This window comes from Gracilinanus agilis, chromosome 2, assembly GCF_016433145.1.
Source record: "Gracilinanus agilis isolate LMUSP501 chromosome 2, AgileGrace, whole genome shotgun sequence".
NCBI lineage: Eukaryota > Metazoa > Chordata > Mammalia > Didelphimorphia > Didelphidae > Gracilinanus > Gracilinanus agilis.
In genome coordinates this window covers 332,061,758-332,076,922 of record NC_058131.1, presented here as the reverse complement: position 1 = coordinate 332,076,922, position 15,165 = coordinate 332,061,758, and the positions used below count along the sequence as shown (strand labels likewise).

The 15,165-nt window shown below is 42.4% G+C and overlaps 1 protein-coding gene across 1 annotated transcript; it reads left to right on the top strand.

The window, feature by feature from the left end:
* The first annotated feature begins 1,277 nt into the window (after positions 1-1,277).
* Positions 1,278-14,395, top strand: TMEM268 (transmembrane protein 268). Its single transcript, XM_044659772.1, has 6 exons — positions 1,278-1,389; positions 4,263-4,366; positions 7,350-7,457; positions 9,830-9,979; positions 13,154-13,264; positions 14,282-14,395. Exons 1-6 carry the CDS (start codon positions 1,278-1,280, stop codon positions 14,393-14,395), a joined length of 699 nt encoding a protein of 232 aa, XP_044515707.1.
* The last annotated feature ends 770 nt before the right edge of the window (positions 14,396-15,165 follow it).

Below are 15,165 nucleotides of genomic sequence, written 5' to 3'. Positions count from 1 at the left end.
GAGACTCTCCAGGAAAGGACTGAGGTCTCAAGGTCAAAGTCTGAAGTGCCTGAGTGGGGAACCTGGTTCTCAGAATGATTACTCAAGAGAGTCAAGTTTAATGGAAAATGAAACAGTGCTTCAGTTGGTGTTGTGAACTGTCCATTCATTCTGGAGAGCAATTTGGAACTATGCCCAAAGGGCTATAAAATTGTTTGTACCCTTTGACCCAGAAATATCACTACTTAGTCTCCATCATAATGAGATAAAAGAAAAAAAGGTAAAGGATTCATATGCATAAAAATATTTGTAGCAGCTTTTTCGGTAGAAGCAGGGAATTGGAAATTGAGGGGATACCCATCAACTGGAGAATGGCTGAACAAGTTGTAATATATGGTTGTAATGAAATACTTTTGTGGTATAAGAAATGATGAGGGGGGAGGTAATTCCAAAAAAAACCTAAGAAGATTTATATGGACTGATGCAAAGTGAAATGAATAGGACCAGGAGAACATTGTACACAGTAACAACACTATTGTATGATGATCAACTGGGAAAGATTTAGTTACTTTCATCAGTACAATTTCCCAAAACTTTTCCAAATGTCTCTTGAAGAAAAACGTTATCTCTATTCAAAGAGATAGCTGATGAAATCAGTGCAGATTGAAGCATACTTTTTTACTTATTTTATTTTTCTTGCTTTCGGGCCAGGGGAGGGGGGAAGAAGAACATGGTTATTATGGAAATATGTTTTATATGATTTCACATGTATTACTGATATTATGTTGCTTGCCTTCTCAATGAGTGGGTGAGGGAGAAAATGGAAAACTCAAAAATGTTAAAAATGAATGTTAAACTATATAAAATATAATCATTATTCTTTTCAAAAACTACTTGCTACCTGAAAGGTAGCAGTCAGTAATATCCCTGCAGGGAGTCTTTGCAGGGATATTGAGTGCTCTGTTCCCTAAATTTCCTTTAAACCAAGATTAAAATTGTATTTCTGCCAGAGTTATCAGAATGATCAAACTTAATGGCAACAACTGAGGAAAAAAAAAAGTTATTGTGAGTGTTTCATTCCCAGATCATAGGTTAATTCCAGTCTTGGAGAGATAACCAGTGTTCCTGATCTTGCCACATGATGAAGTTTTACTTTGTTCTGTGCCTTTGTCCCCAGCTTTGGCCAAAGCTAACATGAGCTGAGTTGGCTGTTCTCCAGACAGGCAAAGAAGAGGAAGCAGCTTCTTATGAAGATGGCATGAAGTTTGGACAGAACTGCTGTGGGTTTTCTCTACACCATGGCATATGCCCTTCCTCAGGACCCAGCTGGGGCATCTGGACCCTCTCTCACTTCTTTTTCTGACTGGAGCAATTTCATTCAAGAGGATAATTCCTGCCTGGAGAGAAGAGGTAAGACTTCCTCTCTTCTCGGTCACACGTTGATGTCATCTAGGAGCTGCCATCATTTGCTGACCATTTGTGAGGTCTCCAGGGACAGAGAGCGATCCGTAAAGCTTCTTAGTGTTCCCCTTCTCCTATACAGGTTTTCCTGACATTACGAATGGCAGTGCCTTAGCACTTCAGCACCTCAGCTGGCTGGGTTGAGGCAACAGAGAGGTCCAAGCTGAGTTTTGGATTATGGGCATAGCTCCCAAGTGAGTCTTCTGTGTTGGGGATTCGGTATTGCTTCAGGGTATGTATGAGAAGAGTGGTCCTTGTAGGAAATGGCTTGGGATAAGTTCATAAATTTGTAAGTTCTGGTTCTTCAAGTAGGTCTTTCTAAAGTCATTTTTCTTCCTGGAAGGAGATGATTATGAGGTAGCCCAGAAACCTGTTGGGAAATGGAACTCAAAAAATATTCCGAAATAGAAATCTTCTTGGATCTGCTTGAATGGGCAGCCTGTTGAGGGCTGATTTTTTGATACTTGGACAAGACTGAAAACCAACTTTAACGAGTGGCTAGATTACATGTATGAAATCAGCGTGTCTCAGTGTATATTTACATGGAAAGAGCTAATGTGCTGAAGGTTTTTGTTTTATTTTGCAAGGAAATCCTTTTTCAGGAAGGCTCAGGAAGTGGTGGAGAGCCCTGATCTGAACTGCTTTTTAAAAAAGATTCTTTTTTTCGAACCCGGGGTGGCTTTTAGAGAAACAGAAAGCAGCGACTGGAAAGAACATTGGCTCTTCCTCCAAATAGGCAGCCTGAGGGCCTGTGTATGGATGGATTTCATCCAGGTTACCAAGTGAGCTGTATTGTCTTGCTTCTTTTTTCCCCAGGATTTCCATCCTGGGATGCTGGTGGGTTTTTAGTTCTAGCAGGGGACCAATCTGTGCTAGGATGAAGAACATAATCCTCATTTTATAAGTGAAGAAACCATAGCCTGTTGAGGAGAAGTGAGTCACGTCAGGTCACGCAGCAACTTAGTGATAGAGCAAAGATGCAGAAACTGGAAAATGCAATCAATGAATCAACAAGAATTTATTAATCATTGACTAGGTATAGGATCCTGGGCTGGGTGGTAGGGATCCAAATACAAAACCAAATACAAAACCAAATACAAAACCAAAAGTCCCTGCCTTCAAGGACTATTGGAGATAAATAGCCATGTATGCATAGAAGGGAATACAAGGGCTTTTGATTTGGGGGTGAGGTGGGGTGTCAGAGACTAGATCTGGGGAATGATTGGGAAAGGCTTCATGGACTGAATTTGGCAGGGAGTGAAGGATGCTGGAAGGTGGAAAAAAGGAATGAGTATATTCCAGGCCTGAGGAATGCAAAGGCTTGGGCATGGGATGGAATACCACCTGTGGAAAAAAGCAAATAGCCACTTTGACTGGAACACGGAGCTCATGAATGGGAGTCATGTGTCTGGAAAGACAGGTTAGATCCAGATCATGGAGGGAATTTGGTACAGTGGATTCTATTCCTGAATAAAGAATCTAGCTTACATGGACTCTTTGCTTCCATTGTTTCCTCTTTTTTTTTTCTTGGCATCTTTTAGCCATTTCCATCTCCATGAAAACTTCCAGATGAGAAGGCAGAAGATGGTAGCATCATTGAACTAGAGAGGGATGGTCCTACCCCTTCATTTTATAGATTAGGAAAGGGTTTTTTACATATATATAAAATATATATAGATAGATAGAAAAGGGCCTGGGGAGGTTAAATGTTTTGCCTGAGGTTACGCAGTGAAAGTTAGACTGGAACCCAGTTCTTTGACTCTTAAATTATATCTTCCCACTGTAACATATTGCTTCCCCTCTAGCTTCTTTGTGGTCATTTCTGGTTAAAAGGTTTACAGTTATGGGGCAGCTGGGTGGCTCGAGAGCCAGGCCCAGAGACGGGAGGTCCTAGGTTCAAATCTGATCTCAGATACTTTCTAGTTGTGTGACCCTGAGCAAGTCACTTAACCGCCACTCGCTAGCCCTTACTGCTCTTCTGCCTTAGAACCAATACACAGTATTGATTCTAAGATGGAAGGTGAGGGTTTAAAAAAAAAAAAGGTTTACAGTTATGTAAAATGTATTTCTTTGCTTGTGTTTCCTAATTATAAGTAAATCATTCATGCCCTTCTTGTCCCCTACAAAAGGCTACTTGAAATTTGTTGACTCAGTCAGTGTTCATTTATCACTGACTGGGTTAACCTTATAAAAAATAGTTTCACTTTAGAGACCAAGGCCTAATTTCCTCTATATCTTTCCCCTTATCTAGGCCTCCTGTACATTCCCTCTGATCCTCCTACTCTCCCAGCTCCTTCCTTTCTCCAGAGATCAGGAAAGGAGTTAATAAAATGGAAATGAGAATATTTTCTGTTTTTTTATGATAAGGTTTCTTCCCTTCTTCTTCAGACCCCTTTTTCCTATCTGGATTTCTTTTTCTTTTTTTTTTTTTAAACCCTCACTTTCCGACTTGGAGTCAGTACCGTGTATTGGCTCCAAGGCAGAAGAGTGGTAAGAGTAGGCAATGGGGGTTAAGTGACTTGCCCAGGGTCACACAACTAGGAAGTGTATGAGGCCAGATTTGAACCTAGGACCTCCCGTCTCTAGGCCTGACTCTCAATTCATTGAGCCACCCAGCTGCCCCCATCTATCTGGATTTCTTGAACCATGTTGCCAACAAATAATATTTTTTAATTTATTTATCCAGAAAGTTTTCAAGTGAATGTTAGCTGCACAATTCTACTGAATATAATTTTATTTTTTATTTGATGAGTCAAAAGGCATTAAAGGACAGCTGAGGTGACACAAGTAGACTCCAATTCTGCTTTCTCTTCCCACTTCAGGACTTACCAATGGCCAGCTCCTCATGGTCCTAAGTATTGACAGTGAGGCAGCCACCTTCAACATAGAAGTCTCTCAGGAGAAACTGAAGGCCTGGGGGATTCAGGTGAGTCAGACCCTTCTGCTACACTTGGATAGACTCAGAACTGTCAATGATGATGAGAGCCAAAGGGATCTTAGAGCCTTTCATTTTACAGATGAGGAAACTGAGGCTTGCTTATAAGATCACAGCTACTTGAGTAGATACCCAATAAGTATTTCTTGAATAAATGATTAAATAGTATAGGATGTAAATGATCAGTAAATAATTGTTGCCTTTCCACCCTTAGCTAGGAGTTGGATGGATGAACCTTTTTAGAGAAAAGAAAGCTCTCCCTGTTGGCCTATTATTGTTATATTCCATATAGCACCTGAAGTTCTGAATTGCAATTGGACTAGGGTGGCTGCCGTGATTGCAGAGAAGGGGCCAGAAAGGAGGGAGACGAGGAAATTTATTAAGTGCCTTCTATAGACCAAACGCTGTGCCAAGCACTTTACAAACGTTATCAAATATCGCATCTGATCCTCACAACTCTGGGAGGTAAGGGCTGTCATTATCCCCACTTTAGAATCGAGGGAAACTGAGGCAGAGAGAGGTTAAGTGACTTACCCAGGGTCACACAAAGCTATTCATCGTCTAAAGCTAGACTTAAACTCAGGTATCCTGATTCAAGGTAGAATAATTGTGAGTGATAGTGAGAACAAGTGTAAGACCATCTCTGGCCCCCAGCTTTCAGTTGGAATAAAGGTTTAGCCCTTGGGACACTGAGGAGGTTGATGAATGTAGAGGCCAAAGTGTTCAAAGTGACATCCTCTTGTACAGTGATGTTCTAAAAATGAGGGCAGGGATTAGGGGAGAGAGGAATAGAATATAAATTATATAAGAATTCTGTAGTATAAAGCTAGGTATGCTTAATTTGAGAAAAAGATGGAGAAGAGAATAGCAGTGAGGAATTAGAGAGGGCAAAGCTGACATTTGAAATCAACTTCAAAGGAAAAGTCTGAAGTGGCAAGGAGAAGGGACATGCTAATTCTTCCTTTGGCCCAGTGTGTTGGGCCATGCCATCACAGTCTTAAAGCTAGATGGAACCTTAGAGGTTATGGAGTCCTTTCCGCTCATTTTCATTTTACAGAGGAGTAAACTGAGGCTGGGAGACATTAAATGAGCTGCATTTGGTTCCACAGTGACCAAGTATCTGAGGTGGGATTTGCACCCAAATGTTCTTGTTTCCAAGTCCAGCACACTTACCTCCCACACCATGCTATTTCACAGGAAGAGAAAGAAGAAAAATAATTCAGCCAGGCCTGGGGAGGGAGGCCTCCCCACAAGCTGTGTCTCTGGGTACACCCAGAGTTCTGTGGGGCCAAGGAATGAGGAGAAGTGTGAGAAGAACAGGTCTAAGATAGAATAAACTTTCTTAGTGGGGTCTGGAGAGCACATCACTGCCAAGGCCTTTGCCTCCACTCAAGATGGCGGGAGGAGACACACAATCAGAAGGCGGCATGCTCCTAAATTGTGTGCCTGTGGGGCCTGACTCCTGGAGGAGGGTCTGGGCCAGAAGAGAAGACTCGGTGTATCCAGTTATGGCAGGCTGGGGTACGGTTGGTTTTTGAGTATTATTTGGGGGAGCAGGGCAGAGAAGGTCTGCCCTTCACGTAGGAACCCAGGCCCAGGTTTCCAAATCCAGTCCTTGGCATCTTGTTGGTAAGGAATCTTAGCATGATGCGTGGCACACAGTAGGTGCTTAATAACTTGTTTTTTGACTCATTGACTAAGGAAGGAATGAAGCATCAGTGTGGAACTAAGGATAGTGTAGATGCTACCTTCCCATGGTGCTGGGGTGAGAAGAGAGGTGGAGTTTGAGGCCTTAATCTCCCAGGACCAGTGATGGAGAAGGCTGGAATTGTGCCAGTATGTTCCTGAGGCACTGGATGAGGATACCTAAAACTTTTAGTCACATAGAACTAGGTTTGATGATAATTGTAAAAAGCACTCAGCACAATGCTTGGCATAGAGTAGATATAAATGATTATTCTGGCCTTCTTTTTGAAGTCAAACTCAGCAGGGATAATTCCATTAACTGTCTCATGTCTACTTGCCATCTTAGGCCCTGCCAATATCTTATATATGTAAAGGTTAAAAAATTAAAGGTTTGACCAAATTTATGAGAAATGTGGTCACCGAAATTAATTACTCAAGTCAGAATGACTTTTTATCGTAGTTTATTTACAAAAGGAAAGAGAGTGAAAGTAAAGGAAACATGAAAGAGGATAGAGTAAGATATCTAACTTAACGCACTAAGTATTTTGCTCCAGTCCCTAACTCAACCCAGGCAGGGCTAATTAGTCCTCAGGCAGAGGGGCCTCAGCCTTCAGCGGAGGGCCCAGTGATGAGTAAAGCAAGGGCTCCAGCCATGAAGCCTCTTCCAAGACGGGGGCTTCTCTGGAGGCTAGTCCCTCCAGAAAGCCAGAAAAGGAGTCAGCCTTTTCACTCACCCACATGGTAGTCCTAAAGGAAGGTCCAAGAGCTGCCTCACCAATGTCAGGGTCTCAGGTCCAGGAAGCAAATCCTTCACCAGCTTCCAACTCGAACTCCAACTGGAACTTGAACTCCAAAAAACTTCCTCTCACAGGAAGTTGCAACTGTTTTTAAAGATGCTTCTTTGCATCACTTCCTGTGCATTCCTTCCACTTTACATGGACCAATTGTAGCTTTAGCTTTGTTTAGGACTACCCCGGGGCAGTAAGTTGTTTCTGATTCGTCACCCACTTTAGCACACGTGGGTCACAGACCTCCCCAACTTAAAGATAAAATGGGGTATATACACTTCTGGTGATTAAATCTAAAAATAGGCAGAGGAAACATCTGTTCCACAAGGTAAATAAACCCTAAAGTGTCCCAGCCCACTCCTATTCTTTCCAACATCTGTCATCCCTGAGGTTGCATGGAGTCAGATAAATGATGCCTTCAGCTGTTCCCTGACCAGGAGGAAAGGAGGCTATCTCCCAGGCAGAAGTAAAATGGATTTCTTTTTTGGGTTGCTGAACAGGTGCCTACAGAGGAGTACAAGAGTCTAATTGAGAAAGCTGTCTTGGATCCCCAAGTGAGAAGATTTGTGTTCTATAACTCCAGGCCTTTCCAGCTAGCCATTGCTGTGGTAAGGATTCATGTCTGTTCCCTGGCTGCCCCTAGACTTGTTCTTCTTGTTTGAAGAGACTAGCATCATATGCTAAAGGAAGGCATATCTGAAGTAGACATTGCTGAATTCAGTTGGGCTTCCAGAGAGTTTGTTGAAGTGGGTGCTGGAGATTTTAGAAGTCTTGGGAAGGTACCTGCTCTTTCCTAGCAGGAGGATGCTTGCCCTCAGCTAGGGGCTTTATGTCAGAGGGGAAATCCAGCCTGGAGATCTCGAGACAGACAATCCCTGAGGCAAAATGGCCTTGCATTTGGAGTGGGAAAGGAGGTTGAGAGAAGGTAGGGAAACTACCCTTGTGATTCTGATTCTAAGCTCAGTGTTCTTTTCCTTTACTACGTTGTGATTTTATTCATGACGACATTTGTGTAGTTTTAAAAATCTTCTACATACATGTTCCTCTTGAATAGATGATCAGAAATAATAAATAACTCTACCTTCTATGTCCTGCATTATAAAACTGGGTATCCTTTTAGTTATCCTAAAAGTATACCACACACAAGATTTTGTAGACTTGGATCCTTGGCATTCCAGATCCTGGGTCTGGGAAATCTTTATGCCTTATCATGGAAAATAGGTGACCTTAGGTTCTTGATTGCTATGCTAATGGAGTCTAAGCTCAGGCCAATCCTCCCTAGAAAGGAAACCCCTAATTTTATTTCATGTGATGGATCATAGGAACATAGACTTAAAGCCAGAAGTGATTTTAGAGGTCATTGAGTCCCGACTTATTTTAGACTTAGGATACTCAGGGAGCAGTGGCTCAGTGGATAGAGAGCCAGCCCTGGAGAAAGGAGATACTGGGTTCAAATCTGATATTAGATACTTCCTAGCTGTGTGACCCTGGGCAAGTCACTTAACCCCCATTCCCTAGCCCTTACTGCTCTTTTGCCTTGGAACCAATATATAGTATTGATTCTAAAATGGAAGGTGAGGGTTTTTAAAAAACAATTAGGAAACTGAGGTCTGGAAAAATGAAATGATTCCCCCCAGGGCATACAGAGGTATAATTTGAACCCAAGTCTGCTTGACTCTAAGTCCAATGCTTTCTCTACTCCACCGTACTGTCAGTTGAGGACCAACCTGGCCAGATTATAGATTAATCATCAGGTTGACCCATGAGAGATGGATTCTTGGCCCAAGAAAACGCTTCAAGAGGATCTGTTAAGTTACAGAGGGGGTTTTGGCTGCCTCATTGGAGGTGGCACCAGGAGTGATGAGATTTTAGGGCGATAGGTTCATGGATTTAATGGCAGTAGGACCTTCATTTTACCAGTAAACCTAAAGGGCTTAATGGTCTTGCCCAAGATCACGGGGGCCTTGAGTGGCAGAGGTGAGGTGGGATTTGAAGCCAGGTCTGTGGACTCCTAATCCATTGTTTTTGCCACTGTATCATTCTTATCTTATTAATCCTTTGGATGCTTGCCAGGTGACTTGCTTTTTGGTGCTGGGAACAGCAGGGACAAAGCTACTTCCTCTGCTCATGTGTTGGTAGGCTCCCTCCCCTTTCATGTTTTATTAGCTGTACATTTCTTTTTATGATTGCCTTTTAGGCTTAACTGAAGAGGACAGTGCCATGAAAAACAGTAACTAGCCTTCCTCTTAGGGTGAATTTTTTCTGGACGAGGGGCAGCATGATACATGGATAGAGAAAGGGGGATATGGCACTTTGACAGAAGGATACTGCCCCCCCCCCCAAGTCTGACACTTACCACTTCCGTTTCCTTATCTGCGAAATGGGAATAATCATACCTGGGCTCCACCTCCTAGGGAAGTCGTCAGGCCCAAATGAAATTTTATATACATAAAGAATTTTGCAAACTTTACAATAGTGTTGTTATGTCTGACTTTTTGTGACCCATTTGGGGTTTCTGGGCAGAGATACTAGAATGCTTTGTCATTTCCTTCTCCAGCTCATTTGACAGATGAGGAAATGGAGGCATACAGGGTGAAGTGGGTTAAGTGACTGACCCAAGGGCACACAGTAAGTGTCTGAGGCCAGATTTGAACTCGGGAAGATGAATCTTTCTGACTCCAAGTCTGGTGCTGAATCCACTGTGCTACCTAGTTGCTCCAGTTCTCAAACTTTTATTTTTGCTCCCTGAATGGTATAATTCTTTGCTCTGAGTTGAGGCAGGCTACAGGAGAGGCAGCAGGCCTGCATCGTTATATATAATTATGTGTGAGTGCTATGCAACTCGTGACCCCCTGGGGCAAACCCTTTGAGAACCATCACTTTAAAGTACTCTGTGAATACCAGTTATTATGATTATTTTTTTTCCTGCTTTATTTGTCTTCTGGTTGCCTGAGTCCATGATGTTTTTGTGTTCCTCCAGGTTTTCTACATAGCAATGTGGGCCAATCTGTATTCCACCAGCCAGATGTTTTCTTTGGGAAGACACTGGGCAGCTGTGGTTCTTGTGACCCTAGGCACTGTGTTAGCTACCGTCATTCTCATTTTCATCTTTGATAGGCACCAAAGGAAGGTAAGGGAGATCCTTCTGTAAGGTAAATATTGCTTATAATCCTCCCTCTCTGAAGGGGATGGAAAATACAACCCTAGGTCTTTTAATTTTAATTTTATTATTATTTCTTTTAAACCTTTACCTTCTGTCTGTATTGATTCAAAGGCAGAAGAGTGGTCAGGGCTAGGAAATGGGAGTTAAGTGACTTATCCAGGGTCACACAGCTAGTAGTGTCTGGGGCCAGATTTGAACCCATCTCTAAGCCTAGTGCTCAATCTACTGAACCACCTAGTTGCCCTCTTTATTATTATAATTAATAAAAACCCTTACTTTCTGCTTTAGGAAGAACTCTAAGGCAAAAGGATAAGGGCTAGGCAAATGGGTTTAAGTGACTTGCTCAGGGTTACACAGTTAGGAAATGTCTGAGGCCACATTTGAACCCAGGTCCTCCCATCTCTAGGTCTGACACTCTATCCACTGAGCCACCCAGCTGTTCACCCCTTTCCCCTCAGGTCTTTTCTGTGTCTGCCACATAGCCTAGTACCATAGTGTTTTGTAAGTATTTTTTGAGTTGAATCTTTAAGCTCTCTCCCAAGTGGCTCAGTGGATTGAGAGCCTGACCCAGAGGCCTGGGTTCAAATGTGGCCTTAGACCAGTGATTCCCAAAGTGGGCACTACCACCCCCTGGTGGGAGCTGCAGCGATCCAGGGAAGTGGTGATGGCCACAGGTGCATTTATCTTTCCTATTAATTGCTATTAAAATTAAAAAAAAAATAGGGGCAGCTGGGTAGCTCAGTGGAGTGAGAGTCAGGCCTAGAGACAGGAGGTCCTAGGTTCAAACCTGGCCTCAGCCACTTCCCAGCTGTGTGACCCTGGGCAAGTCACTTGACCCCCATTGCCCACCCTTACCAATCTTCCACCTATGAGACAATACACCGAAGTACAAGGGTAAAAAAAAAAATTAAAAAAAAATTAATTTCCAGGGGGGCTAAGTAATATTTTTTCTGGAAAGGCGGCAGTAGGCCAAAAAAGTTTGGGAACCACTGCCTTAGACACTTCCTAGCTGTATGACCCTGGGAAAGTCACTTAACCTTAATTACCTAGCCCTTACTGCTCTTCCACCTTGGAATCAATCCACATTGTTAATTCTAAGATGGAAGGTAAGGGCTTAAAAAATACAGCTAAACTATATGTCATGCTTCTTCTAATCTGTTGTATACCTAAAGTAAAATATGGTGGCATTCTTTTATAACTGCTAGATATGGGCATCAGTTAGTACATATTTATTTAATAGTCAGTAATATTAGGGGGCAGCTAGGTAGCTTGATGGATTGAGAACAAGGCCTAGAGATGGGAGCATCTAGATTCAAATTTGGCCTCAGATGCTTCCTAGCGTGTGAACCTGGGCAAGTCACTTAACCTGCATTTGCCCAGCTCTTACTGCTCTTCTGCCTTGGAATTAAAATGTAGTGCTGATTCTAAGATGGAAGGCAAGGGTTAAAACAAAAAAAAACAAAAAAAAAATACTCTACCAGTAATATTTATTAAATACTTAATGTGGTAGGAGCTGGGCTTGATGCCAAGTTTAGGTAAGGCCTGGTCTCTACCCTCAATAGGTTTATAGTCTATCAGCAATTGTAGGATCATAGGTTTGGACCTTGAGAGGACGTTCAGGATCATGTAACCCAATTCCCTCACTTGTAGGTGAGAAATCTAAAGTTAGGTTAAATGACTTCTCCGAGGTCACCCAGTCCTGGAGCCAGGATTCAAATTCAGGTTGTTTGACTGTAATCTGATGCTCTTTCCATTGTATCCCATAGAGAAAGGGGATGATGGAGAGAAAGGGAGAGAAAGAAAGACAGAGACAGAGAGAAACTGAGAAAGAGAGAAGAGACAGAGAGAGAGAGAAAAAAAGAGAGAAAGAGAGAGATACAGAGACAGAGAGAGAAAGAGAGAGAAAGAGAGAAAGGCAAAGAGAGGGAGAGAAACAGAGAGAGAGAGAAGAGAGAGACAGAGACAGAGAGAGAAAGAGAGAAGAGACAGAGAAAGAGATAGAGAAAGAGATAGAGACAGAGAGAGAAAAGAGACAGAGAGAAAGAGAGAAGAGACAGAGAGAGAGAGACAGAGAGAGAGAGAAGAGAGAGATAGAGAGAGAGAGAGAGAGAAGAGACAGAGAAAGAGATAGAGAAAGAGAGAAGAGACAGAGAGAGACAGAGAGAGAGAGAGAAGAGAGAGATAGAGAGAGAGAAAGGTAAAGAGAGAGACAGAGAGAAACAGAGAGAGAGAGAGACAGAAAGAAACAGAGAGAGAGAGAGAGAGAAAGAGAAGAGACAGAAAGAGGCAGAGAGAGAGAGAAAAAGAGAGAAAAGAGAGAGAGAGAGAGAGAGTGCGTGTAGGTAATGAAAACATGCAGTTATAGTACATCAGAGAATAACCAAACAAAACGTCTAAGTGATGTCTAAAGAGGAAAGTCTTTGCTAACTGGGAGATCTAAGAAGACTCCCTGGAGATGGGAACATGTGAATGTGACTTAGAGGATGGATAGCAATTTAATAGGTAAAGAAGAGAAGGAAGGACATAGCTAACATAGTAGAATGATATGAAAAAATACAAAGATGTTGGAGGACACCATATGCTCTGGAGAAATAAGTCCATTTGTCTCGGAATATATAGGAAGAGGAATAATACTTCCTGTAGAGTATTCTATAATTGAGTAATATATAGCAAAAAGAATAAAAGAATGGTAGTTCCATAGCATACAGGGCCTTCTTGAACCCATAAAACCCCTTTTTCACCCTTACAATAATTAAGCTATAGAGTTTACTTAATAATATTGATGAGAAAATACTATATATGTACATGTGAGCTTACCAGTTGGGTCCATGATACCTATGTGAATCTGTATAATCACAGGTCATGTTAAAATGGGTCTACTAGGGGCAGCTGGGTAGCTCAGTGGATTGAGAGTCAGACCTAGAGATGGGAGGTCTTAGGTTCAAATCCGGCCTCAGACACTTCCCAGTTGTGTGACTCTGGGCAAGTCACTTGATCCTCATTGCCCACTCTTAAAGGAACCAATACACAGAAGTTAAGGATTTAAAAAAAATAAAAAAAAAATAAAATGGGTCTACTAGTGTGGTTTGAGAGCTACCCCGAGACAAGAACATCCTGCTTTATCCCTCGTTGGCTTTGCAGGCAAACATGAACACAGACCTCCGATTGGCAGCTGCCAATGAAACTCTGATGCCATACCACATGCTCCTGGGAGTGACTGGCGAGGTGGAGGGTTGCCAGACGGTGCTGCAGGTATCTCTCCTCTGAATGATTCATCCTAGCAGATCAGGTCTCTGCCAGGGAAGACAAGAAAGGGCTTCCCCAAAAGAGAAAGGGGCAAGGAATATGCATCTGCTTCTTTTCCTTGAAGCAGATCTAAAGATGAGTTTTGGAGACCAGAAAAGATACCTGGATGTGGGATTGTGGGGCTTGGGGTTTGATTGCTGGCCCTGATGTTTAATACTTTTATTACCTTAAGTCAATCACTTACTGACTCAGAGCCTTGATTTCTTCATCTGTAAAATGAAGTGGTTCAAGGATCTAGAACTAGAAGGGACTTTCGGTTATTGAGTCCATCCTCATCATTTTTACAGAGGAGGAAACTGAGACTTAGAGAGATTGACTGTATTCAGCCCATGGTTACATGGCTGGTCAGTGAGCCAGGATTTCCCAATTCCAAGTCTAGTTCTCTATTCACTATGCCAAGGTCCCTTCCATTGTACTACGTGTTAATACATCATCCTAAGAATAGATGAACTGTCTCAAGGCAAGTCTTTTCTTTCAACATTAAGAGGACCCACATTTAAAACAATTTTGAAGGACCAAGTTGTAGCCATTGATGCAGTGCATTTTTTAAATCCATAAGTTAAATAAAGATATAGAATGAACATCCTTATTTCAAAGTAAAATTATAATAATTTTTTTGCATCAATTGATGTTCCTGATTCTCCTCTAATTAGTAGGATGCTTACTAATTTAATGGCAGGAGATGAAAACCCTTCACCAACAGGGTTGGATATTTTTCATTTTTATGAAAAGCAAGTTTTCTACTTGCCAGAAAAATTAGACTTAATTATAGAGCAATACACAGAGAGGGAACAAAATGGTGTGTTCCTGCCATGGAGAGCACAGCGAAACAGAAAAGTCTTCCTGTAGAAGGTCTGCTTTCAATATTGAAGTGAAGACAGTGCAAAGGGAGAGAACCTAGTGAGTGGGGAGTGGGGGCCAAGAGCCAAGCTGATGCTTTGTTCTCTCTTCTGTCCCCCCTAGCTTTGGTTTGTTTACTTCCACTTAGAGAGCTGTCTCCAGTCCTTATCCGACTGTATCCGAGAACTGAAGACCAGTGAAGAGGTAACCAACCTGCAGGGTAGCCTGAATGACTGACTTCTCTGGGGTGATTCTGGGTTGAGCAGAGAAGCAAAGACACCATGCTGGGGTTGAAAAGCCTTCTTGGCTATCAAGGCGGTACTGTGTAATGGGAAAGTTGCTTGAGTCAAGAGAGAGGACCTGGATTCAAATCCCAACATTGCTATTAAAAGTCACTTATGTGACTTTGGGCAAATCCTGTCCCCTCTGTGTACCTCAGTTTTCTCAGCTGTAAAATGAGGGGGTTGGATTAGATGACACTGAAGGTCCCTTCCAATTCTAAATCTGTGATCTGGACATCTCAATAAGGGATCATGGGACCTTAGATTTAAAACTGGAAGAGAACTTTGAGGTAATCAAGGCAAATCCTTACATTCTGTCTTAGAATCAATACTAAGTATTGGTTCCAAGGCAGAAGAGCAGTAAAGGCTAGGCAACTGGAGTTAAATGATTTGCCCAGGTAGGAAGTGTTTGGGGCCAGATTTGAACCTAGGACCTCCCATCTCCAGGCCTGGTGCTCCATCCACTGAGCCATCCAGGTGCCCTCATGTCTTTACTTTTTGAAAGGTGCTCATTTGGCATTGAAGGGTAGAGAATTGCCCAGGAACTCACTCAGTGGATACAGAGGCCCCAGGTTAATATCACACCAGAGGGACCTGCCTATGTGTTTAACTCATGTAAGACCAGTTTAAAAGAATGGACTGGGACACTTGGATTCTAGTTCCAGCTCTGTCCCAACTTGCTATGTGACCTTCCATCACCTTATAACTCAATTTTCTCAAATTCAA

What these genes read in the sequence shown, in the direction of transcription:
- TMEM268 (XM_044659772.1), top strand. Translation starts at nt 1,278, where the DNA reads ATGGCATATGCCCTTCCTCAGGACCCAGCTGGGGCATCTGGACCCTCT. An exon ending in TGAAGGCCTGGGGGATTCAG is followed by an intron (nt 4,367 to 7,349) that starts GTGAGTCAGACC and finishes GTTGCTGAACAG; the next exon opens with GTGCCTACAGAGGAGTACAA. An exon ending in TCCAGCTAGCCATTGCTGTG is followed by an intron (nt 7,458 to 9,829) that starts GTAAGGATTCAT and finishes GTGTTCCTCCAG; the next exon opens with GTTTTCTACATAGCAATGTG.